Here is a 24,953-nt window from a genome sequence, read left to right as displayed (position 1 = left end):
ACGTAGTCTCTGTACTGTGGCCTGGAGCTCCTCCAGCTGGCGCGCCAGAGACCCCGGTAGGGAGCAGACCCCGCAATGGGAGGTGGCCATGCTCCCGGGCCCCAGAGCCTGAAAAAGGGACAGGCAGCCCCCGCAGCCAAGAGCTAGGGGCTCCATCTGCATGGAGCCCGGGACCATGGGCTCCGTCTGGGTGGCTGTCTCTGAGGCGCCCAATGGGGGGCCGCAGAGCCCGAGGGGACCCTCGGGATGCGGCGCGTTCCCATCCATGTCATGCCTCTGGTAGGCTGGCTATGGCTAGGGCTGACTACTTTGTTGGGGTTGCAGGCAGGGTCTCGTGCCCTCCCATGCCCTCTCCTGCGCGAACTCTGCGCTAACTCGAGCGCCTGTTTACGCAGCCTGTTTACACAGCCTGTTCGCGCGGCTCTGGTTGCGTGGCTCCCTTGGGGGCTGGGCCAAGTAGCGGCCTGGGCGGGGGCCCGGTTCCAGGCAGCGGCCTCCTGCCAGGAAGCGAGGAGTTAACCCCTTCCCACCACGAGCCCGCTTACCTCCGGCTGTGCTGGGGGTTGGCAGGGGGCTCTGCGGCTGCTGACGGGGTGTCTGGGGGGCTTCAAGGGAGCGGGGGTGTAGCGGGCTTCACCCGCACGTCTCTCACCGCTCCGGAGCCTAACATAATTAGATTATGGGAGTGGTAAACAAACAACCAGTAGGCCATATCCTTCCAGGAGGGAGTGGCTTCCTGCAGAATCCAGGGCCCTTTGGCCTCTTTGGATATGGCAGCCTGTGGTTGGAGCATGAGCAACGGCTAATGGAGGCCCAGGTACCCTGTGGTCACTTTGACTGTTATTACTGCTGTAGCCCTTGTTTCTCACCTGGTGGCCCTGGTGCCACCACATTGTAGAACCTTATAGTTTCATAGTGCTTAGGGTCGGAAGGGACCTAAACAAATCATCAGGTCCAACCCGCTGCCCCGAGCAGGAACGAGTGCCAAGATCATAACACCCCAGCCAAATACCTGTCCAGCCTCCTCTTGAAGACCCCCAAGGTAGGAGACAGCCTTCACTCCTCCAAAAAAAAATTCTGCCCAGGCATGTACATCAAAGGTGATGCAGGAGGATTGATGGTTGCCACTGTAAGTAATATTTACAGCTTCTTAACTAAGGATGCAAATATACCAGATTTAATTGCTACCAAGTACAAACAAAATTTAGCACTCTTCACCATTGCCCCATTCCAGAACTAGAGCTGATGCCATGGCACAGGGCATGCAGTGGGAGCATCAGATTTACCATGGGGCATGTGGCAGAAACTGGAGCGGCATTGCTTCCCCTTTGGGGGAGCTAGAGCACTGCTGAGGCACTGCCTCACTACTGCTGTGCACCCTAGGTCAGAGCCAGAGCTGCTGTCTCTGTGTGCCCTGAGCTGGATATGGCCTGCAAGGAGCACCATGGTTCTGATCCAGCTTGAAGTGTAAGGGGAGTTTGATATCCCTGTTTAAATTATTCAGAATAGTTTAAATCCGCTTAAAACTTTCTTTATATATCTGATTTAGGTTGAGACATATAATATATATATTAGAGGTGCACAGATATAAGCCATTCTTGCTGCAGCTTGCCAGAGCCTGTGCCAGGGATGCCCTGCGGCTCTTCTCCACTAACAACACTGCCACCTCCGGGTCACCCAGCAGGGCAGCAGCAGTAGCAGTGCAGAGGAACCGCAGGGCAGCCTGGGTGTGGGCTGTGGGTCACTGCAGTGAGAAGGATGCACCAACGTTGAGGAGGAGGGGCCTCTTTTTCCCTGTGCTGAGCAGCAGTTTCTCCCTGGCTGCTGCCACTGCTCATCATGGGCAAATGAGTTTGGAGCAGGCAGGGGTGGGCTGGGGGTGTGGCTGTTTGCACGGGTTCCAGCTGATCAGCTCTGGCTGGGGCAAGTCAGGAGTGGATGTGGGGTGTGGGGTGGGTCAGGGTCGGGCATAGGGCTGTGTGCTGTTGATGGTGGCAGGGAGGAGTCGCAAGGTGCATGAGCTGTTGGGTGCTGACTATTGTTTAACTTCAATTAAAATTGCGGTTAATTGAAACTATTTTTTAAATCTTCCAATTAGTTGCGATTATTTTTTAAAATCATTTGTCAGCCCTGCTTTGAAGCAAACTGACCTAAACTCTATATACATACATAACTTTTTAATTGATCTAATATATATATGTGTGTATATATATATATATAGAGAGAGAGAGTTTAAATCAATTTAAAAAGTTATATATGTATATAGAGTTTAGATCAGTTTGCATAAAAACAGACTGCAGAAAGCAAGTCTTCATCAGGCTGTTTATAAGCAAGTGAACATCCATAAGCATCCATAAGTATGAACATAATATTTGCTACCCTACATAACATACACATTTAAATTTGAAATGATGTATAAATCATTGTATGGATCTTTTTGGGAAATAGTACCTAATACTTTTCCAAAATAAGAGCAGGTAATTAGCGGTGTTAGTCTGAAGTCAGGCAGAAGACCAGTAGACTTACACCTCATGGGATAACTGAATTAGAGATGGATAATTTTTTGTATCATATGCATCAGATATCTACACCCATGCCGGAGCTAGAGGATCTGATGAAGTGAACTGTTGCTTATGAAAGCTTATGCACTCTATTGTTTCAGACTTGTTTAATTTAGTCATTAAAACAAATTTAATAGTTTATTCCTGTTAGTTGCATTGGTGTCATAGATGTAAGACAACAAGCTCAGTTTTGTTTCTCATTTTATATAAACAGCATTATTTACTTATTTACATTACCGCCATTCAGCAGAGTTAAGTACAGTTCAGCAAGTATGTTTCATCTTATTAAGTCATATCCTTAATTATTACCAAAATCATGAGAAGCAGAACTTGCATTTCTTTTCTTGTCTCAGGTTGAGTTTGTAGAGCTATCTGTTAAAATACATAACTCTTTCCCCTGGATTGGGCAAGGCACTCTAATCAAATTTCAAGAGAAAAACCTTATAACATTTCTTGAAATGGGCTTGCAATAGAAAATAGGCTTAATTTTAGCATCCAAAAGAGTCATTGCAATCCAATAGGTAGATTGTTGTTGCAGTGTGCCAGAGTTAACATTTCCCTTTCATTTGGGGTACCTGTATCCCAGGATATGCACTGTGCTTGGAAGGTTCCTTAGGCACCTAAAATACTCTTTAGGTGGATTCTAGGACTCTTAAAACCAAAAAAATGCATCCAAGAAACCCCGCCCAGTTGTTGCCTAACCCTGAAAGCACCTATATCTTGACTGGCAAAGTTACATAAGCACCTACATTTAGGCAGCCACACATGAGCAGACAGAGGCATGGATTTGTTTTTCAGCTGACCGTGACATGGGAGAAGCAGCAGTGGACTAAGTCCCAAAAGCAATTAAGAATCCCCGCCTTCCCCTGCTTTACTCTGTTCAGTGATACTTCTCCTTCCCTTCTGAAGAGTCCCTGTTGCTGCTCTTGGGGGTGGTCTTCCTGCAACAAGGGGAATGCTGAGAGCTGGGGTGCAGCCACCCCTGCAGCAAAGGTTGCTGCTCCTGCACCTCATTTTCTAAATTCTTTGATCCACCCATGAGTAGAAGCACTCCAGGTTGATTCCTACCTTGGTTTTGGTTTTGATCTAGAGAAGCATCTAAACTGTGCCACTGCCCCTGAAGAAGTCTGATGCATTAGGCATGTGCAGGTCTACTACTGAGTTCATTACAAAGTGTAGCAGCCACTGTCACTTTCATTCAAAACTAGAACCAAAACATGAGTCAAGTCACTGTTCATTATATTCTATAATAGCATAGCGGCTGGAGTCCTTGCCAAAGAAGTGAGACTCTTGGGCCTGTCTCAGCCTAGGAAATTTCAGACTTCCATCTTCAGCCTTTCAGGAGAGTATTTTGAATCCATTGGCTGTAGAAGAGTCTTGATTGGGCCACTTTCCAAAGTGGCCTCCTCTTGGAAGCTCTGGATGACGGTATCACCAGGAATAGAAGAGTTAGGGGTCAGAAGGTGAGAAAGAAGAAGAGAGCTTGATCCTTAAGTAGTTAGGACACTCAGTTGAGAGAAGCATAATCCTGGGTTCGGAGGGGGAGGGTGTCCAGCAGCTGTGCATTGATTAAGCTGAATGGCTCTTACCCTTAGCAGAGTCAGTGGCTGAGAATTAGTATTTCACTTGGATTGTTTACCGTTCTCCATGTAGATGTGTTTGGAGGCATGGGGAAGTCAACATTTTTAGGAAGCCAAATTGGTGGGGGGGTGATTAATCAATGTATATGTCTTATCTTTAAGTTTAGTGTGTGGTGAATATGCACCTTTAGGGGGCAGGAAGTTACTGGAATAGTATGAGTCCCCCTAGAAATGCAATGAGTGGCATATGTTAATAGCCATAGTGGCAAGGATATGTAACCCTGCCTCGAAAGTGGGCTTTGTCTTTAGTCTTTTCGGGTATAAGGGATGGGTTCTGGTCCCCCAGCCAAGGAAGCTGGGCAAGCAAGCTGATGGGGAGATGCAGGAAGCCCTGATGGGAAGGATCAAAGGCAGGACCCACATTTAGATCTGTGATGCAGAGTAAAAACAGGTCAGTATTTTGGTGTTTTCTTTTGTTTGTTTACTATTATCTCTGTCTCTCGCCATATGGTTACTGGTTTCTTATACTTGTTCTTGTTTTATAATAAATCATTTTATTGTTGGTTGCCTGTAAAAGGAGTGATTTCTGGGCAAGTGATACTCCAGGTTACCCTTTCCATGGAAAGGGTGACATATAATTTCTTCTTAGCCCAAAAATAGGGTGGCCACATGGAGCTGGAGAATCCATTACTGCAGTTGAATATAGTGTAGCGGCAATGGAACTGAGTACTGCTGGGATAGGGATCCTATTTCAAGGCAACCTTGGCCTGTTCCTTGGAGTGAGTGGAAATACAGTAGGGAAAAACTGGAGGCTCTGCATGTCTCCTGTGGCTGGGTCCATGAGCGGCAGCACAAAGGTGATTTTATAGATTTCATAGACGTTAGGGCTGGAAGAGACCTCGGGAGATCGAGTCCAGCCCCCTGCCCAAAGGGCAGGAAGTCAGCTGGGGTCATAGGATCCCAGCAAGATAAGCATCCAATTTACTCTTGAAGGTGTTCAATGTAGGTGCTTGAACCACCTCTGATGGCAGGCTGTTCCAGACCTTGGGGGCTTGGACAGTAAAGAAATTCTTCCTTATGTCCAGCCTGAAACAGTCTTGCAGGAGTTTGTGACTGTTCGACCTCGTCATCCCTTGGGGCGCTCTGGTGAACAAACGTTCCCCCAGATCCTGGTGGTCACCCCTGATAAACTTATAGGTGGCCATCAGATCACCCCTGAGCCTACGCTTTTCCAGGCTAAAGAGTCCCATGTGTCTCAGCCTATCATCGTAAGATCTGTTTTCCTGACCTCTGATCATGCGCGTGGCTCTCCTCTGGACTCTCTCAAGCTTCTCCACATCCTTTTTGAATTGTGAAGCCCAAAACTGGACGCAGTACTCCCACTGTGGCCTCACCAAGGCCAAGTACAAGGGGAGAATGACGTCCCGGGATTTGCTCGAGAAGCATCTATGGATGCAAGCCAGCATTTTGGTCACTTTACTAGCCGCAGTCTATTAGCAGCCAGAATTTCTGTCTCGTTTGCTTTCCTAGTTCATGATTCTTGAGGCATGTCTCTGCTACAAAATCTACTGTGCTGAGCAGCAAACCTCTCAGATGTTCCTCTTTCCTACTTACCGGTTATCTCCTGAACTGGGACCAATGTAGCTGTATTTGTGAGGTTACATGAAAAATAACTATCTTTAAGATCTAATTTAATTTTGTCAGTTCTGATTTGTAAATAATGTATCATAGTGGTTTAATATGTTGAACATAAAATATGCTTGTAACCTATTTCCATCTTGAAACATCAGGAAAGGAGCCAGGAGGGGTAGTCGAGAGAAAAGCTAAGGACAAAGGTACTTGGGCGTTTTGTTTTGGGGTTTTTTTCCTCTTGTCAATGGGCCTTGTGCCTGATGCCTGTAATGCATGACTGTTGCAAATCAGATAATATAAATAAGGCTACTAATACTGGATGTGCTGGCTACTTTTTTTAGCTGAAGATGCAACATATAATTGTGTGCAGATTTTCAGTCAAAATTTCAGATACTGGATCATCCATCTGCAGAGATTTGAGTGCTTTCCTGATCCAGATATAATTAAATGTAATACTCCCAGAAACAGTTCTGGGCAAATTTTTGAATGATCAGCTAGTGTGAATTGCAACTTTATGAATGTAGAAAGCTATTCCAAATAGATGTTCAGATTTAGGTTTGTTCTGAATCTTCAGCAGTATCTCTGCATTTTAGATGTTTCACAGATTCCTAGATATTGAGGTAGAAAACAGAATTGTTTGTTTTTTTGTCTTGTCTGCTGCTAGAATTCCAATCGGTGTGGCACGAGAAATCAAGACAGTTTAGTTGTTCCTCCTTTTATGATTGGTTATTGTTTCAATTGGTTATTTATTGCTGGTCTGCAATAATAGGCTCATTTGATTCCCCCTTTCCCCACCACAAATGTAAACCAAGATCATTCCTGGAAAATGTGTTGCATGTAGTTGGTAGTCTGCTTCTTCATGAAGCAAATAAAGGCTGTTGCTGGTTCCCTCTTGGGTCTTCTCACCTTCTAGGGCTAGCTAGATTGTACCAATTTTTTTTTATTATTATTATTATTAATCTAAAATGTAAAGATTGGTATGGGGAACATGTCTGCTGAAGAGAGCTTTTTGCATGCCAGTGAAAAGTCATATTATTTGTTTTGCACTGTTTGAAGTAACTTGTTTGAAAATGTGTGTTTCCAAACATATTAATAAATATGCTGTTTCTTAATGCACTGCTGTTTGGGTTTCTTTCCAAAAGATCTTTTGGGACTATAATGATACCTCATTTTTAGTCCATGTGGCAAACCTGTTGGGAAGTTGTATATTGTTTCAGTTAAACTTTATGAAATGTTAAATTAAATTATTTGAATATGCAAAAAATGTATTAAGTGTAGTTAGTCAGAGGTAGGATTTCAAAAAAACATTAAGTGATAGTTTCACTACTACTTACCTGGGCAAAATTCCCAGTTGGCTTCAAGGGAAGATTGCCTGACAGTACAGTTAGGATGCATAGGAAAAATAATCTTTTTTTTCATAGGAGCAGAACCAGATTTATATATTGTTTCCTGTAATATAGTATGTGTGTAAAACGGCTTTTCTGTTTTACACAATTACTTATAAAAAAAAAGGTTGAGTTTTTCATATATTAAACATGGAATTGTTTCATTTTTAATAACAGGCTATTCAACAGTAGGTTTATGCACAAATTGTAAAAATAACTTTCAGGATACTATTAATTTTCTGAAGTGCTTTTTTGCATCATGTTTTAAAAATTGAATATCAAATCCTTCCAAAGTCTAGAAGAATTTTACTTAGAAATTTATGGATGGGGATTGAGAGGGATTTCCAGTAGCTAAAATGAAGCTATATCATTAAAATTAGCAATTTCTCTACAAATAGTAGAACAGAGGGGACTTTCAGGAGTTGAGAAAGCTGTGCTAATTTTTTTTTGTATGTTACCAATATGTTCCATGTCAGTCCTGATTTATCATAATTGAAAACAATCATAAAAATTAAATATGAGCGATCATGCTAAGTTACAAGCCACGCTTAAAAACTTTCCCACACATCCTGTTAATAATGTTATGGAATAGAATTCAGAGGGTTTTAAATCCAGTTTACCACTGCTAGTACCTTTTCCGGTTTGAAGTTCCTAGCAGAGTTATTTTGTGTTTTCCTTCACAAATGTTTTAATATTGACATGGTTAAAATCAATTTTAGCCATTGGTCTAATCTAATGTGACAGTGTACCAGAAGTTTTATATTGTAATTTTGTTTGATAACTAAGTTGACACCTTTTGAAGGTGTCCTTCACAGTCTTGCAGACGTCTCCTACAGATATTCAGTTTCTTCTGGGATTGTTCCTGCTCTCCCAGGAGATATCATGCATGCAGGGATGATCAGGCTCTTTCTCCCAGAGTAGAAATGTCTGCTTCCAGAGAAGAGTAACCCAGGAATAACCAGGTTTAAATCACTTTTGCTACAGTTTCTCCTAGGAAAGTTGATGTCTGTACATGCTGTGGCTTTTCTTGGAAAAGAACATTAACCCTCTAGCACCCCCTACATCCTCTCTCTGAGGAGACATTGTGTCACTCTGGACTGCTTCCAGCAGGGAGCAGAGCATGGCTTCTTCACATCTCCACATGGGTAGTCTGGGTCTGCCATTCAGGGCTGCCTTTTGTACATCTGCCATCTGTCATTGGGAAGACTAAGAGATCCTACAAAGTGTACTAAGTTGTGTGTACAGGGCCCCACTTGCCTGCACAGTGTCAGCACTGCAAGCTCTTCATTTTTCAGGCCTTAGCATTCAAATGTGTGTATACATGGCTCCGGGTAAGTTTTTCTACAAGGAGAATAAACCTGGGAGAATTTCCCCAGATTATTTGAACACATGTAGGCAACCGAAGTTGTATCATCATAAAAGATTCAAAGTGTATTAGGCTCAAGGAAGGCCTAGGCAAGGGCTAGTAAAGCCTTAGACAAGGGCTAGTCTTTTAGTAGCAGAAATGTTATATACAAGTAAACTAAAATTTTCAATGTAGGAATGGTAAATGTTTAAATTATCTGCATGGTTTGTGACATCACTAATAACATTTAGAACTATTTGCTTAAGTAGTTTAAACCTTAATTCTAAATATATTTTTAATAGATTGAAAATTTTAAAATATTGAGTCATTACGGCCATGATTCAGAAAGGTGTTTAGGAACCTAATACCCTTCGAAATCAGTGAGGCTTGGGTGTTTAAACATATATTGAGGATCTAGACCTAATTTCTCATATACTTTACTAAATTATAGCTTAATTAGAAGAAGTTATTATTAGGCTTGTAGCTATGTCTGTAATGCGTTCAGTGCTTCTGATTCTGTACTAATTCTGTATAGTGAAACAAAAATCAGTAAATCTCTAACATTGTGTGTGGTTGGGGCACTTTAAGCTGCTCAACCCTGGAACTGCATTTGGTATTGATGCTTGTGATAACTTGCTCAGGTGTTCTTTCCTTTTCTGAACATTTTCCCTTTTTTAAATGAAAACTTTGAAAAGTAAAAGAAGCAATTAAAGAACCACCCAAGAAAGCAAAAGAGAAACAAGAATCCAAGAAGAAAGAAACTAAGGATGAAGAAGAGAAAAAGAAAACAAGGAAGGGCAAAGATGATGCTGACCGAAAGGATAAGAGAATTGTTGAGATGGATAAAATGAGGAAAGATTCTGACAAGCTTAAAAAAGACAGAGGGAAGGAAAAGGACAAAGCAGGACTAGATAAAAGTGTGAAACACAAAGAGTCTACGAAAAAATCAGCCAGTGAGAAGGATGGCTCCCTTTCTCAGGTAGGGCAAGACAAGGAAATTAAAAAGGTGTCTAAAAATCCTTCTAAAGTTCCTGAAGCTTCAGCAAAGGAAGATAAGAAAGAAAGGAAATGAATTTATTTGTTGTGTAGGAACAGACTTGGATGCTGAAGGAAATTTAGTGCATTTGTAGAAATATGGCAAATAAGGTAACTTTTCTGGAAGTCAGTAGCATGAACAAAAATTATTATAATCCTTTGTGCAGACTGCTTACGTTTTCTTTCACTTGTAAACACTCAATTAAAATGGCTGTTGTGGAATATGTACATAATATATTCAGTGAAACCTGTACATTTATAAATCACATCACTGGTACTGCTTTTAAAACTGAACTTCTTGTTGTTTATGACAATCGATATCAAACACTAATTCTTAAATACCTATATGTCAGGATATTGCATGTATGCATTGCATTATAGATGTAGATGCATGAAGAATTTTAAGCAACATTGTTTATTATAGTGTATACAAATTTTGTAGCAGGGTAATAGAGGGTAATCAATGCATGTAAGAGGTGAACATTTATCTTTATGAAAAAAAATGTTCTCTAGAAGGAATAAATACAAAGTTCATGTTGATAAAATGCATTCTTGTCATAGGCTAATGATTTTAATAACGAAGAGTAAATTGGCCAAATCTGTGTTTAATGCTTCCATCACAAGACTGCTAATGGTATTTAGGCAATTAATTGACCTAGTTTAAAACTGGCTTGAATTTTTCAATACTTCAGTGTTGCCAGCTGTGTACTACAGTGTTTTTCATTGTTTTTGTGACAATATTCTTTTCTTTTGACATTTTATCTCTATGTGAAAGCTGTTAGTTCACTGACTTTGAGTTTGCTGTGGGAGGGCCTTAAGGAAAAAAAAAGTATTCAGCACCCAAAATTGGTGTCACCTTTTCAAAAAGCCTTAGTATCCTACAGCTTCTTTCTTAATGGAAAATTTTGGGTGCTGAAAACTTTTTAAAAATCAAGCCACTTACTGAGGATACCAAAACAGAAGTTGTAGGGTATGGATCAAATTTTAGTTGTTACTAATTGATATTTAATCCAGTTATTGGACTGGATTAGAGAATAACTTTGCATCTATTAATATAATGTTCTATTCAAACAGTATTGCAAGTTGTTTGAAAAGCTCCTTTTTAATTGTGGTCAGTATTTTATATTCTGTTTCTGAGGAGTATAGATTGAGTACTTTAATTACTATGTTACAAATTTCTCTAGAAATAATGTATTTATTAAAAAGTCTGTGCTTGCTTTCAAGTCTTAAGAGAGTCTTAAGTGTTAATAATTATTTTATAAGTTAAACCATGGTGTTTCTTGTCTCTCAAATATTAGCTGCACAATAAATCTTACAAGAGATTCAGATCAGTATTTGCAAATGATATTTGAAGATCATTTTACAACGGTGCTAATTTCTCATAAAAAAGCAATAATAAAATAGTGCATTTGAGATTATAGACTAGCATTTAGGCCTGAAATTCATAGAATCATAAAAAATTAGGGTTGGAAGGGACCTCAGGAAGTGATATAGTCCAACCCCCTGTTCAAAGCAGGACTATCCCTAACTAGATCGTCCTAGCCAAGGCTTTGTTTAGCTGGAGCTTAAAAATCTCCAAAGATGGAGAGTCCACAGCCTCTCGGGGAACCTGTCCCGTGCTTTACTACACTCCTAGTAAGAAAATTCTTCCTAAAATCTCACCTAAATTTCCTTTGCTGCAACTTGAGACCATTGCTGCTTGTTTTATCGTCTGCCACCACTGAGAACAGTTTAACTCCATCCTTTTTCAAACCCCCCTTCAGGTAGTTCAAGGCTCCTATCAAATCCCATCTCTGTCTTCTCTTCTCTAGACTGAATAAACCCCAGTTCCCTCAACCTCTCCTCAGAAATCATGTGCCCCAGCCCTCTAACCATTTTTGTTACTCTCCGCTGGACTCTCTCCAATTTGTCCACATCCTTTCTGTAGTGCGGGACCCAAAACTGAATACGGTAGTCCACATGTGGCCTTACCAGTGCTGTATAGAGGGGAATAATCACTTTCCTTGCCCTACTGGCATTGCTTCTACCAGTTCAGCCCGGTATACCGTTAGCTGCCTTGGCAAGAAGGGCACACTGTTTGCTCATATTCAGTTTATTGTCCACTATAACCCCCAGGTCCTCTTCTGCAATCTGACTCCAGAAGTATTGTTCTGGTATTCTCTGAACCTGTCCTACAATTTTTTTTTCCTCCCACTCTTTCATTCTGCTACTATTTATCCAGCATATTACATCTCCTTACTGGAGTTGAGGTTTATTGATTATAACATTTTTTTTAAGCCCCCTGGATGACAGATGCAATGATGGTATAGCATTCTTCTATAAGGCTGTGAAGGGAATATTTTTAAAATAAAAAAGAATGGCAAATGATACTGTATGATTTAATTATAGTTTTCATAATTAGGAGAATTGAAATGCTGAACTACTTTTCAGGTGAATATTTAAATATGTTCTGATAACTGTCGTCTGCATAGATTAGCATAAAAATTCGTGACGTGGCCAGACACGGGGAGGCGGGAGAAGCTCACACCTAGTGGTTGCTCCTGCTCTGCATTCGACTGTGTGCCATACCCCCTTCCTGCTGCCCTGCTCTGTGTCCAGCCACCAGGGGTACACTGCTTCACAGCTGGCCGCTGGGGTTACACTGATTCACAGAGGTTGAAAACCCCTGTTTTACTGTAATCCATTACATGTGAAAGTACATATTTGGTAGCAGAACTCCCTTTATTCTCTTTCCCCTCCACTGTTTGGAACAGTGTGCAGTTCAACAAAGTTTGTTAGAATCGATAATTACCACTGCAAAAAAAGAATGTCTAGAAAGTGAATTGGATAGCTATATTTATGAATATTTTTAAAGTGGACACATTAAGTAGAACTGGGGAAAAGGAATTAATTTTCTCCCAGAACCTCAGCCTTTTGCAGATTTTTAAGTGTGTGGAGAATCCCATTGTCCTCAGTGGAACTTTTTACAAATAAAGTTAAACATTCATTTGGACCTTAGTAATAATGTGATTTTTTTTTTTTGGAAGGCAGCTTCACAGTAACATAGTGCAAACCAGTTTCATTTCTTTAAAAGTGTTAATTCGGCTTTTCTGTGGTTTTCAGTAAGATAAATTTGTGCATCTTTCACACTATGTGAATTAATATATCACTGTGTAATTTTACGCACAGGATTGTCTCAGAGCTTCTTTCATTAAAGTCATACATCTGTATCCAACTGTTGCTTATTATTCTATAAAAGAATGTTTGAGAGTCTTCAAATGAAATGTACATGGTGTTTCAGTGCAGGTAATTCCACTTATGAGGGACTTGGCAACAGAAAACTGTTCTTCATAGTGTACCTTCTTTGTGGATGATGCTAGTCCTCTGAATAAATTACTCTGAGAATATCTGTCACTTCAATTCTATGATGTTATACTAATGAATAAAACAGCCTGGTTATCTGTGACTGTTTTTATTTATTTTTTTAAAGTAACCTTTTACCTTCATTTCCATGGATAAAATAGAATAATGATTAAGAATAATGGGCATCTGCCTTTTTTGCAGATGAGCTTGCTTTGGACATACTAGATCTACAGTCGGTTACTATTACTTCTCCTTGTTAATAGTTTTTATACTCTATCACAATTCTTTAAAAATCTTTTGATACTCTTTAAAAATATATTTTAAAAATTCTTTAATGTGTCTTTTAAATAAGGAAAGTATGAGATACAAATGTTCCTTTTACCACACTAATGGGAGTTCCCTGTTACAGTAATACCTCGGTTAATGAATCCTCTAGGAACAAATCCTTTAAAATGAAGTCAGCTGTTTTTTTCAAAAAAATGGGGAAAAAAACCCTGCGGCTTTTTCTCTTTACCAAAGAAACCCATGGATTTTTCAATTTTGCCATGAGCTCCCTGCAGGCTGGCACAGTTCCAGTGAAAGGAAGGTGCTGAGATGGGGGGGACGGAGACACATGCATGTACAGTACATGCACGTGGCCCCAGGCAGCTTGTAAAGCAGCTCCAGTGGGTGGGGGAGGGGAATTAAGACCCCTTCAGGGAGGGAACTGAACAGGTCTGGGGCTGTTGCCCAGCCATGCAGTGATTGGGGCTTGGGGACACAATGCGCTGCTTTACGGCCCCAGCAGGGAGCAGGACGGAGCTGTGAGTGTCTTGTCTGGGGGAGGAGAAGGGCTGGCTCCCTGCTGCTGTGTGCACTCCTGGGTGGCAGGGGAGGCCCACACCCCCCAGATCTGTGCGTGGTTTAGGGGCAGGTGCAGGTTGTGGGCACAAGCTCCTGCCATGCTTCCCTCCTCCAGGGCCTCTGGCACCTGATGGACACAACCCAGCATGGCCAGGGACAGTGGAACTGCATGGGGATCTCGCTCTGGCGAGCTGCCCTCCCCGCCCCCACTGCCCTGGCGACGTACCCCCTGCGCCTGCTGCTGCTTTGAAAGGTTCAGCCCTATGCCATGACCTGCATGCAGGAGGCACATCACTGGGGCAGTGGCAGGCAGCTTCTCTGTGCAGCTCCTCTGCCCAGTGTTCCCTGCCACCCTGTTTCCTTCCCCCCCCGACCGTGGCAGTGGGGGGCAGCTCACAACCTGCACCTGCCCCGCACACAGTTCTGGGGAGTGTGGGTCTCCCCTGTCCCCTGGGAGTGCGTGCAGCAGCGGGATGCTGCCCTGCCCAAGCCCACAGCAGAGTTGGAAGATGAGGGGCACCAGCAAGGCTGTGGGGGTCTCTTTAATTGAGTATTTAATGATACTTTCTTACTGTACCCCCCGCTCTGAAATCCTGGAACGCATCCCTTTGCCTTCTGTGTTATTTCTACCACTGATAATGAAATTTCTGATAACAAAGTGATATCATGGAATGCATCTACTTCGTTAACTGAGGTATTAGTGTATTTAATTAATATGAATGAACTTGTACCCTGTTAAAAAGGTTCAGAATGTTTGTGAGATTAGGCTTTATGCAAATTTTTTTGAACACAGACACATTCACTGTATTACTTGTACTTGCACTAAACACGAGTCAAGAGATTAAAAAATATTGGTGGAACTAAAATGGTGAATTAATGTCAGTTTCAAAATTGAATATTTGTTCTATCATGCTTTTGCCACTGCATTGTTACAGCACATACTGTACTATGTGTGCTGGAATACTTAAAAAAGGAAAACACACCAAGGCACATATTTTAGAATACATATGTCTACCAATCTACTCAGTGAAAAATCACTTGGGCTGCTGACAGATATAGGAAAAAACCCTACACTTTACTGGACAATGCAGTGCGTTAGTTCAGCTTGGCTCTGTAGCATCTGTATAGATCAGGCACTCCTTCAGGGCCTTTGGGTGCTTTTATTTAAAGCTGATTCAGTTAGCTGTTAGCTAAAAGTGCTAAAAAAACCCTGCTGAAATTTCTGATCCATACAGATGTTGGGTGAGCTGGGTTCAAATAATGTGATGCTCCTTCTGGGCATGTGCTCGGCTTGGCACAGAGGCGTGTGTAGTTTTAAGGGTTTTTTTTGTTTTTTTTTAATGTCTGAAAGCAGGCTTGATTGAACTGAAATTGAGACTTTATCTTGAGGTAGGAAGCTGGGTTTTTTATTCTTTTTTTTTAGTATTAAATGTAAAATTAAATATAAAAGATTTTTTTTTAAATGTCTTAATTTTGATCAGTACTCTGCCAGAAAAATTATTATATGGAACATCTTATATCCTCCTTATGAGTCTTGTTGTATTTAAAATGAGAAGGCACTCACTCTGGATTATATCAATTTTATACAAAAGCAAAGAGGAAAACATAGGCCAATTTACTTAGATATTCATCCTGAAAATAATATCTCCTTGGCTGTTGGAATTCTTGCTCTGTGTAAGTGATTCAAGCCCTTCACTTGTACTTTCTGTGAAAACAGACTGAGTAAATAAATAGTATATGTGTTTTAGGTAGCAGTACAGTTTTCGATGGTGAGGGACAGAATCAGTCATCTTTTCATCTCTAGATTGTATGATCTTATCTCTTATCTGTTTAGCTTATGTCCTTTCCATCATGGTGAGATGTAGAGGGAAGTATTTATTTGTAGAGCCAGTCCTAATAAAAACATCTCTGTGGCACAGCTCCTTTAATCATAGCTTTTCTCTGGCAATCATGGGCCTGATTTATGAACTGAAGAAAACCAAAGGATGAAGTTACTGAAGTTAAAGACAAAAATTAGGTTGGTAGTTTTGTTCATAAGCTACTGAGGGATTAAATATTAAGGTTTTAAGATTAATCATGTTTCTTATAAGCTACATATGAAAACTTTGCCATACAACTTTAATTCGCAAGGCATACAAAAAACCATGTAAATATACCCATTTTTCAAATGGGAGACCATACTAAATGTAATAATAATATCTGTTTTATTAGCATACATTTTTCTTATTGGTACTATACAAACAAAGTTAATGTAAATAAATGAATTTGGATTTTGTTCATTATGCTTGTACCAGCAAAAGATGTTTGGGTATCCATACCCATTTTTCCCAATCCTCTATTTTCCTAAAATGTTTTATAACTTTTTTTGTATGCGTGAGTCTTCTAAAATATGCTGAGGCAACCTGGAACAGTAAATTGCTTGAATAAATTTCCAGGTGCTTTTATAGTGCTTTTGGATTGATTTTTAACTCTTGATGATGATATAACTGAATCAAAATTGTCTCTTGCTGATATATAATAAATCAAGGCAAAAAAGCTAAAGTTTAACTTTATAACTGAAAAATGCAGGACTTAAAGAAAGATCTGTCCCAGCACAGCGCACACCAGCAGAAACTGAGGAGTTCATTCAACCTTCAGAGCAGTCATTCATTAAATCAGGTAAGGTGTCTTCTAAAGTGTACAAGAAAACAAAAAGCAGCAGGTGTTTCACTTCCAGATATGCAAATGAAGCATAATGTATGTGAAATTATCATGATCTCTACAGGTAAAAAAACCTGTCATTTTATATCTAATTGATATAAAAATTAATGGCATTCTTTATAGGTGATTGAAGAATCATTGTAGTTAACTGTTCTATAACCACTAAATGATAATTCTTATTGATTAGCAAATTCATTTTAAAGGGACTCTGAACTGGCTTGACTATAATGTGAATAGCTTTATCTCTGTATATTTTTCTGTGCAAATACAGTTGCTGGTAAGCATGCTGATCTACTAGAGTATTTAATCAAAATTGCTGCAGATTTGATAGTTTAAGAGGGTCCAGCAAACTTGTTTAGCCTATACCATCAAGTGGTAAATGAAGATGATACAATATCTAAAAATCTAAAGAGGTGCTGCCTCTCATAGTTATATTGCTGTTACTGTTGGAAGAGAACATGGTGATGCATACAATTAGCTTTTCAAAGCGACTTAAAATATAAAGCCAAATTTTAAAATTTTAATAATTTTTCTTCTATGCATACATTATAATACAAGTCTGTTGGAAAGTGGATCATAATCACTTAATCTGTCTACTATAGGCAGAGAATAAGTCATGGGCTTAAATTGCAAAAAGGAAGACTTAGGGTAGTACAGCAGGGGGACCTTTCTAACTATAAAAATATCTAAACACCAGTACTGATTATCTAGAGATTATCATGTGTCTATCATTGGAAGTCTTAAAGTGCAAGTTAGACAAACATTTGTCCAGGATGATTAACATGGGACGATCAGGTATTGAATGAGGCAACTGTTTGAGGTCCCTTGTGCCCCATTGTTCTACAGTTCTGTAGGTAGACCGTGTTGGATGGTTCCTCAGTATTATTGCCTTTATATACATAAAGTTTAAAGCAGTGTTGCTGCTGCTGCAAGTTTTGTTTTGTTTTGTGGTAACAAAGAGGATATCATTACAAAATGAGAGCCATGTTGCACCAAGAACTGTACACGTGCTGTATAAAACATGTTCCTGATTGTGTTGAAAACTTAAATGTTTTTTCCATTTCCTCAGAGCTTTAATTGGCAAAAGCTTTCTAAGTAATGTAACATTCATATTGGAAGCCTCAGTGTGATTTTTTTATACCACTTAGGGGTCTTATCCACAAACAATGCCGACTAATAAATTTTTTTCTTTTTACTTTTTAGGAAATGCATCATCTTAAATTATGCATACAGCAGTATAATGTGTGTCGTGCTAATAAACAGCAACCTAGAATTAGTGCTAAAAAGTAGAATATTTTCCTTTATATAATTCATTGTGTAGTCACTGTTTTTTTTGAAAATGCAGTGTAATAAGTAGTTTTTCATGTAATAATGACTGATGTACAGAATTAAAAGGCAAGTTAATAATCAGTTTCCCCTCATGATATTTTTTAAATAATTTGAATATATAAGTTCTAAAATTTTTATTGACATAAAATTAATATTTCCCTATAAAAAAGGAACATTAGATCGGATAAAACTAAGCTGGTATTACTACTATGTGAAATAATTGCATTTTTGAAATCTCACAACTTCTTTAAAGACAATTTTTTTTGATCTGTTGCAGTTTTTATTTCTAAGTAGTTTTAACTGGAGGAGATTTCTTGTTGTTTCTAGTAGGAACCAGTTAACTAAAGGTTACTAGTGTTACTGTCCCTGAGAAGACGTACAGAATAGTTAAAATCTGACATACAAAAAGTAAATGAAATGTTTCCAGTTCTTTTTCATGTAAATTGTGATAAAACAGGGCAAATATTGTTATTTTATAAAAGCAGCCCATTTGGGGTTTTTTTTGCTTTGTTTTTGCAGTCCAGTTAATTAGGGATGAAGAAACATCACAAAATGCCAAAATATGATCCAGACCTTCCCTGGTTCATATTTTGAAGTGTTTTAAAGCCTTGATCGTTAGGACTTTTCTTTATTGTATTTTATAACCTTTAGAACATGAGATTGGTGAACCTAAAGTGGAAGAGGAAATCCAGTCTGTCCTCCAGGAAGAACACCATTCCCAGTTTGGTATGAATTCATACTTGGCAATCTCTACTGGGCATTTTATAAATACCCTTACCAGCTAGAGAAATTTGAGCTTTATTGTATGTGTTCCTATGCTTGCTTTCATCTACATATAAATAAAGGGATAGCCAGTATTTTTAGCAAGCAAATCTTAATGCTATGACCTCATTTTCCAGAAGAGCTCCCAGTTGCACATCCTGCAAGGAAGGCCCCTGGCAAATGTTACATTTAAGATGCAATTAACCAGTTAATCATATCTTTAGTAGTAATCTGGCCACTTGTTTATGCTGTTTATGGAGCAGTAAAACTGGAAGTAAGCCCCAGAATCATTACATAAAATGTGTAATAACTTTGTGGCTGGTTCCCATTGTGCCTTAAACAGAATGTGTGGTCATTGTCAATTAGGTAATTGGTATTCCCAACATTGAGAACACACCAGAGTCCTGAAGAGCTCCCATGCACTCCCAAGGCTGAAGGTGCCAGTCAACGATTTCTTTGCCTCCGTCTTCCTAAGTAGGGACCAGAACAGTCACCTCCCTGCTGGGCCCCCCTCGGGCCCCAGGGGAGGCACACCTAGGCTAAGGGTTAGTGAGGAACTAGTTAGGGAACTTCTGGAGGGATTGGTATTCAAGTCAGCCGGTCCAGATGATCTCCACCCTAGAGTTCTAAAGGAATTGGCCGAGGTAATGCAGGACCCCTGGCATGGCTTTACGAGCACTCGTGGTGCTCTGGTGTGGTGCTGGAGGACTGGAAGAGGGCCAACATGGTTCCCATCTTCAAAAAGGGGAGGAAGGAGGACCCGGGAAACTATAGGCCAGTTAGTCTTACCTCAATCCTAGGCAAGCTGTTTGAGAAAATTATTCTGGCACACATCCACAAGGGGCCAGCTGGGGACTGCATGCTTAGGGGCAACCAACACGGGTTCATCAGTGGCAGGTCCTGTCAGACCAACCTGGTGGCCTTTTATAGTCAGATCACCAAATCATTAGATGCAGGGGTAGCAGTGGACATAGTCTTCCTGGATTTCCGGAAGGCTTTCGACACTGTCTCTCACCCCATTCTCATTAAGAAACTGGGGGACTGTGGTGTCGACACCCACACAGTCAAATGGGTCGCCAACTGGCTGGAGGGCTGCACCCAGAGGGTGGTAGTGGATGGGTCCTTCTCATCCTGGAAGGACGTGGGCAGTGGGGTTCCGCAGGGTTCGATCCTCGGGCCTGCACTGTTCAACATCTTCATCAGTGACTTGGACGAGGAGGTAAAAAGCACCCTGTTCAAATTTTCTGATGACACCTAAGATGTGGGGGGATATGGGCACACTAGAAGGAAGCAACAGGCTACAGTCGGACCTAGACAGGTTACAAGGGTGGGCAGATGAGAATAGGATGGGATTCAACACAGACAAGTGCAAAATGATGCACCTGGGGAGGAACAACCGGCACCATACCTACAGGTTGGGGAACTCCCCTCTTGTCAGCACAGAGGCGGAAAAGGATCTTGGAGTCGTCATTGGCTCCAAGATGAACACGGGCGGCAGTGTGGGGAGGCAGTCAGGAAGGCCAGCCGTACCTTGTCATGCATCCACAGATGCATCTCAAGCAGGTCCAAGGAGGTGATCCTCCCCCTCTATGCGGCACTGGTCAGGCGTCAGTTGGAGTACTGCGTCCAGTTCTGGGCACCGCAGTTCAAGAGGGATGTGGACAGCATGGAGAGGGTCCAGAGGAGGGCCACTCACATGATCAGGAGACAGCAGGGCAGGCCCCATGAGGAGAGGCTATGGGACCTGAACCTTTTCAGCCTCCAAAAGAGAAGGCTGAGGGGGGATCTAGTGGCCTGTTATAAACTAGTCAGGGGGGATCAGCAGGCATTGGGGGAGTCACTGTTCCCCTGTGCACTGCCAGGAGTGACCAGGAATAACCGTCACAAGCTGGCAGAGGGTAGATTTAGGCTAGATATCAGGAGGCGCTACTTCACAGTCAGGGTGGCTAGGATCTGGAACCAACTTCCAAGAGAAGTGGTGCAGGCTCCTACCCTGGGGGTGTTTAAGAGGAGGTTAGATGAACACCTTGCTGGGGTCGTTTGACCCCAGTACTCTTTCCTGCCATGGCAGGGGGTCGGACTAGATGATCTACTCAGGTCTCTTCCAACCCTAGAAACTATGAAACTGAACAGCTCTCTTCCCCCTGGGAGTGCATTGGAGCCCTTTGCTTTGGTGCGGTCTCACAGCTGGGAGTGCTAGTCCGCTAATGGTGCTCCCAGTCTGGGCACTCTGGGCACCCAACTTGCTGTTTGCCAGTGCAGGGAGAGCCCGGGCTCATCTTGCATCCAGAATGGGGTGCAGTTGGGATGGAATCCTCAAATCAGTGGCCTAAGAGTCCAATGTGCTACATCTTTACATTTAGTAATGCTGGTAGAATGGGGAAACAGGGATTATGTTGTCTGTTGCTGAATTTTTCTTCTAGAGGCTTAAGGCATTTTAGAATTACACTGTAATAATGGCACTTTGCAAAGGGGGTGGTGTGCCTGAGAATTATTTGTGATGTGTATTGAATGTTGACTGTTTCCTGGTGATTCGGTTCACCCATATAGCTTACATGTTCTGTAATAGTATTTATTATTAATCAGGAGAGAGAAAGGAAGATGTAGATGAAGGAGTAAATGATCAGCAGGAGGAGAAGGTTGAAATATATGAGGAAGCTTTTGAAATTCCTGCAACAGATGACATACATGGAGAATTAGAGGATGAACTGCTAGAAGTAATTGAAACAACGGAACCAATTCAGGAAGGTATCTGTACCACTAGCGCAAATAATAGCTAAACAAAAATAGTTGATCCTAGAAGTAAATACATAGCCTAAATTTTGATTCATTCTTTATATTTAGCAAATATTACAATTTTGCAAACACTACTGAGCAGTCAAATTTTATAAAACAATAGCATTTTAACACATTTTAGATCTACAATATTAGCTAGTATCTTGTTTTGAAAATATACCTTATGTGAGTTATTTTTATTGCCATAAGCTTTCTTCTTTCTAATTTAGACCTTGTTATTCCTTCTTAAACGTGTTTGTTCATCCAAGATCTGTTGGGAAATTCTACTCCTTTGTTGTATATTTTTAATTTAAAAAATAATTTTTGCTTCTCAGACAATCAAGCGGATGAACCTGATGAAAATCAAGCAGACGAGCCTGAAGTACAAGAGCCTGAAACAGTTGAGATTCCTGGTATGACTAGTTATTCTTAATGGTGGAATACTGCTTTTGTTGCTTAATGCTAGATAAAACCATAGAAGCCAAAGAGCAATAATTAAGTCAGAGTTGATTTAATATTCGTAATAGTATCTTTAGGAACCTCACAACCATCCTGTGAAAAGAAAGTTGCTTTACAGATACTCACAGTTTCTAGAATTATTTGTGGGACTGTCATATCATAATATCTCATCAGCATGATTATGTTCTAATGCAGTTATCCCAGTGTTAGGATTAATCTTGACATTGATGTAAAATCGTGATGATGTGATAAATCACAAAAGTGGCAGCTTTACTTTTTAGTGTCTGAAGGTAAAGTTATTATAAGGTAATACACTGAATACAAACAAACAAGTGCAAAAATATGTAGTACTGAATTTAAGAATGATAATAAAGAAAGCAGAACAGTGAGTGTTCATTTACCATCTTATTTCATAAAACAGATGTGCATGGCATCTTAACTATTTATGTAATAGTGCCTAAATTCTAGTCAAGTTCAGGCCCCATTTTAACAGGTGATTGACAAATATTAGGTCTGAAAGACACCACTAGCCCTAAATAGCTTCTGATCTAATTTACTAATATGTGGCAAAAAGCTGTGGATAAAGCATCCAGAGATAGTGGAGAATCAAAAAACAAAACAAAACAGTAAGCATGCATTAATGAACGTCAGACTAGATTCCTTGAAGATCTTTCCATGTATCAAGGTTAGGATCACTGGCCTGTAATTCCCTGGATCTTCCTTTTCCCTTAAAGATGGGCACTATCATCCTTTTCTGCATCATCCATAACTTAAGTTGCTTTCTGCATTCTGTAAAGGGCTTATGGTTTCTTTCATCTTCCTCTTACTTTTGACATACTTGTAGAATCCCTTTTATATACATTACCATCTTTATCTCAAATCATGCCTTGGCCGTTATCATTTCTTCCCTGTATGCCTCTCTGATGTTTTTACACTCTTAGTTAGTATTGTGACCAAGTTCCACTTTTTCTAGGATCCCTTTTTGCATTTCAGTTAATTGAAGAGAGAGCTATTTAGGCAGGCTAGTTTCCTGTTGCATTTCCTGTTTTTCTGTCACATCAGGATAGTTAGCTCTTGCACCCTCAATCTGTAAAGCTCAACCTGCTCTCCTGAACTCCTGTTCTCCCCAAGACTTGCCTCCCAGGAGACCATACCCACTGCTACCCTGAGTTAAGTCTGCTTTTCTGTCTTTATTCTGCTACCCTACAAAAAGTGGAAACTTCTTTCCTCCCCTTAGGATTTTAAAGTTTGTCATTTTGTGGTCACTGTCACCCAGGTTACCTTTAATCTTCACTTTCTCAACTAACTCTTTCCTGTTTGTGAGCATTAAGTCAATAGCTTTCCTCCTAGTTAGATTCTATATCATCTGTATCAAAAAGTTATCTTCAGCACACTCCAGAAATTTGTGGGGCTGCTTGTGCATTATTGTGTTTCCCACCCAGCAAATGTCCTACTAATTAAAATTCCCCATTAAAACCAGGTCTTGTGATTTGGAAACTCCTGTTATTCGTTCAAAGAAGGCCTTATCCACCTCCTTCTCCTGGTTTGTGACATATAGCAGACAATGAAATATCCCCTCCTATTGCTCTGCCCTCTGACTTTTAGATAGAGGCTTTCAGCAGGCCTATCTTGCACTTTGTACTGTACCTCATATCATGTGTACATCTCTTTTTACATACAGGACAACACCTTTTCCTTTTTTCCGCTGCCTGTCTTTCCTGAGCAAGCTGTACCCATCCATGACAGTAATCCAGTCATATGATGATCTACCATGTCTCCATAATTACATTATGATTCTTTGATTGCGCTAGGACTTCTAGTTCTTCCTGTTTATTCCCCACATTTCTTGCATTAGTGTATGCACATTTTGGGTATTTAACTGATTGTCCTATCTTCTCCCTAAGAACATTGCTAAGGCTTCTGTTATTGTTTCCCCTTACTAAGTTTTCATCCTGGTTCCTTGGCTCTTTACTTAGGTCTGAGGTTTTGTCACATTCCCTTGGTGAACCTAGTTTAAAACCTTCCTCTCCAGGTTGGCAAGGCCTTTCACAAAGTAGGCCTGTTCCCTCTCTTTGGCAGGTGAACTCTATCTCTTCTCAGTAGTCCTTGGAATACCATCCCATGGTAGAAGCCAAACACTTGGTGGTGACCCCATCTATGCAGCCGCATGTTGGTCTCCAAGATGCATCTGCTTCTAGCTGGGCAAACAAAAATTATATATACAGTAGAACCTGGATACTTTTCCGGGTTCCTAACACCCTGTGAAGATGAAGTTGTGCGGAGCCATAGCAAACAGCTGCACATGCCTGCTGAAGTACTTGCCAAGCTACTCCTGCTATTTGCTGTGGTTATATTTTAATGAGTACCACTTCTCTGATCAGAAGGTTCAGGACTGCTAATGAGCTCCAACTGAGTGGAGTAGTAGTACCCTTTGAAGCAGCTGAGTGACTCAGCAAGCAGCTCCAACTCTTAAGTGACCCAAAAACAAATTATTTGCACTCTGCTGAGGTAGATGTATTTATATGGCTTATACAAATATTGACTGATACCTGTATGTTGTAATGGCTTACTCCTGTTATCTTGCTTCATTCAGGATTAAAGTTGATAGTGATTTAGCTCATTGGCATTGCTATAAAATGGAGTGAGCAATTATTTTGGCTGGCAGGCTATTTAACAAACGTTGGCAAGCTGTCAAGGGCCACACACACACAATCTTTCAGAAGGTGTCATTCTAATAAAATATAGATATAAAACAAATTGTATTCTACAGATCAAACATCTGCTGTAACATATTTTAACTTCAATTATTGTCGCTTAAAATATTTTGTCCTGATTTTTTTTTTGAGTAGTGTATATAGAAGCGATTACATAATAGGTCAAAATAATAAATTATTACTCTTGTATATTCTGCAGCAGGCTGCTCACACTCTGGGTCCCCGGGCCAGGGGTAAGGGGGAGAGAGGGATGGGGGCAAAGGGGCATGTGTAGCAGAGCTTGCCAAGTCAGTGCAGCGCAGTGAAGGTATGGGTATGGTCTGCGTCTCCCCCCTCCCCCCCGCATCCAGTCCATGGCTGCCTTCACAGTGTGGAGCCACTCTACTCACTCCTACCAGCACCCACCCCATGCCCACAGATGTTACTGCCTTGGCCCTCGCTCCGATTCCAGCCAGCGTGCACAACTTTCTGGTAGGACTGCTGCTACCGCA

The 24,953-nt window shown here is 40.8% G+C and overlaps 1 protein-coding gene across 5 annotated transcripts in view; it reads left to right on the top strand.

Annotated features, from left to right (window-relative positions):
- Positions 1-24,953, top strand: part of ASPH (aspartate beta-hydroxylase) — a 202,911-nt gene that overhangs the window by 63,486 nt on the left and 114,472 nt on the right. For 3 of the 5 annotated variants that reach the window (XM_090040047.1, XM_090040046.1, XM_090040050.1), the window contains exons 4-7: positions 16,292-16,381; positions 18,404-18,478; positions 21,101-21,262; positions 21,625-21,702. In XM_090040047.1, coding sequence (XP_089896173.1) covers positions 16,292-16,381; positions 18,404-18,478; positions 21,101-21,262; positions 21,625-21,702 — 405 coding nt within the window. Of the gene's footprint in view, positions 1-5,931; positions 5,977-16,291; positions 16,382-18,403; positions 18,479-21,100; positions 21,263-21,624; positions 21,703-24,953 lie in introns of all 5 variants that reach the window. The other 2 variants (XM_090040051.1, XM_090040049.1) reach the window with 2 other exon arrangements.

Source organism: Crocodylus siamensis, chromosome 3 (assembly GCF_052110815.1).
Source record: "Crocodylus siamensis isolate JL-2025a chromosome 3, ASM5211081v1, whole genome shotgun sequence".
Classification (NCBI taxonomy): Eukaryota; Metazoa; Chordata; order Crocodylia; family Crocodylidae; genus Crocodylus; species Crocodylus siamensis.
Note: the sequence above shows the minus strand (reverse complement) of the source record. Positions and strands in the feature narration are given on the sequence as shown.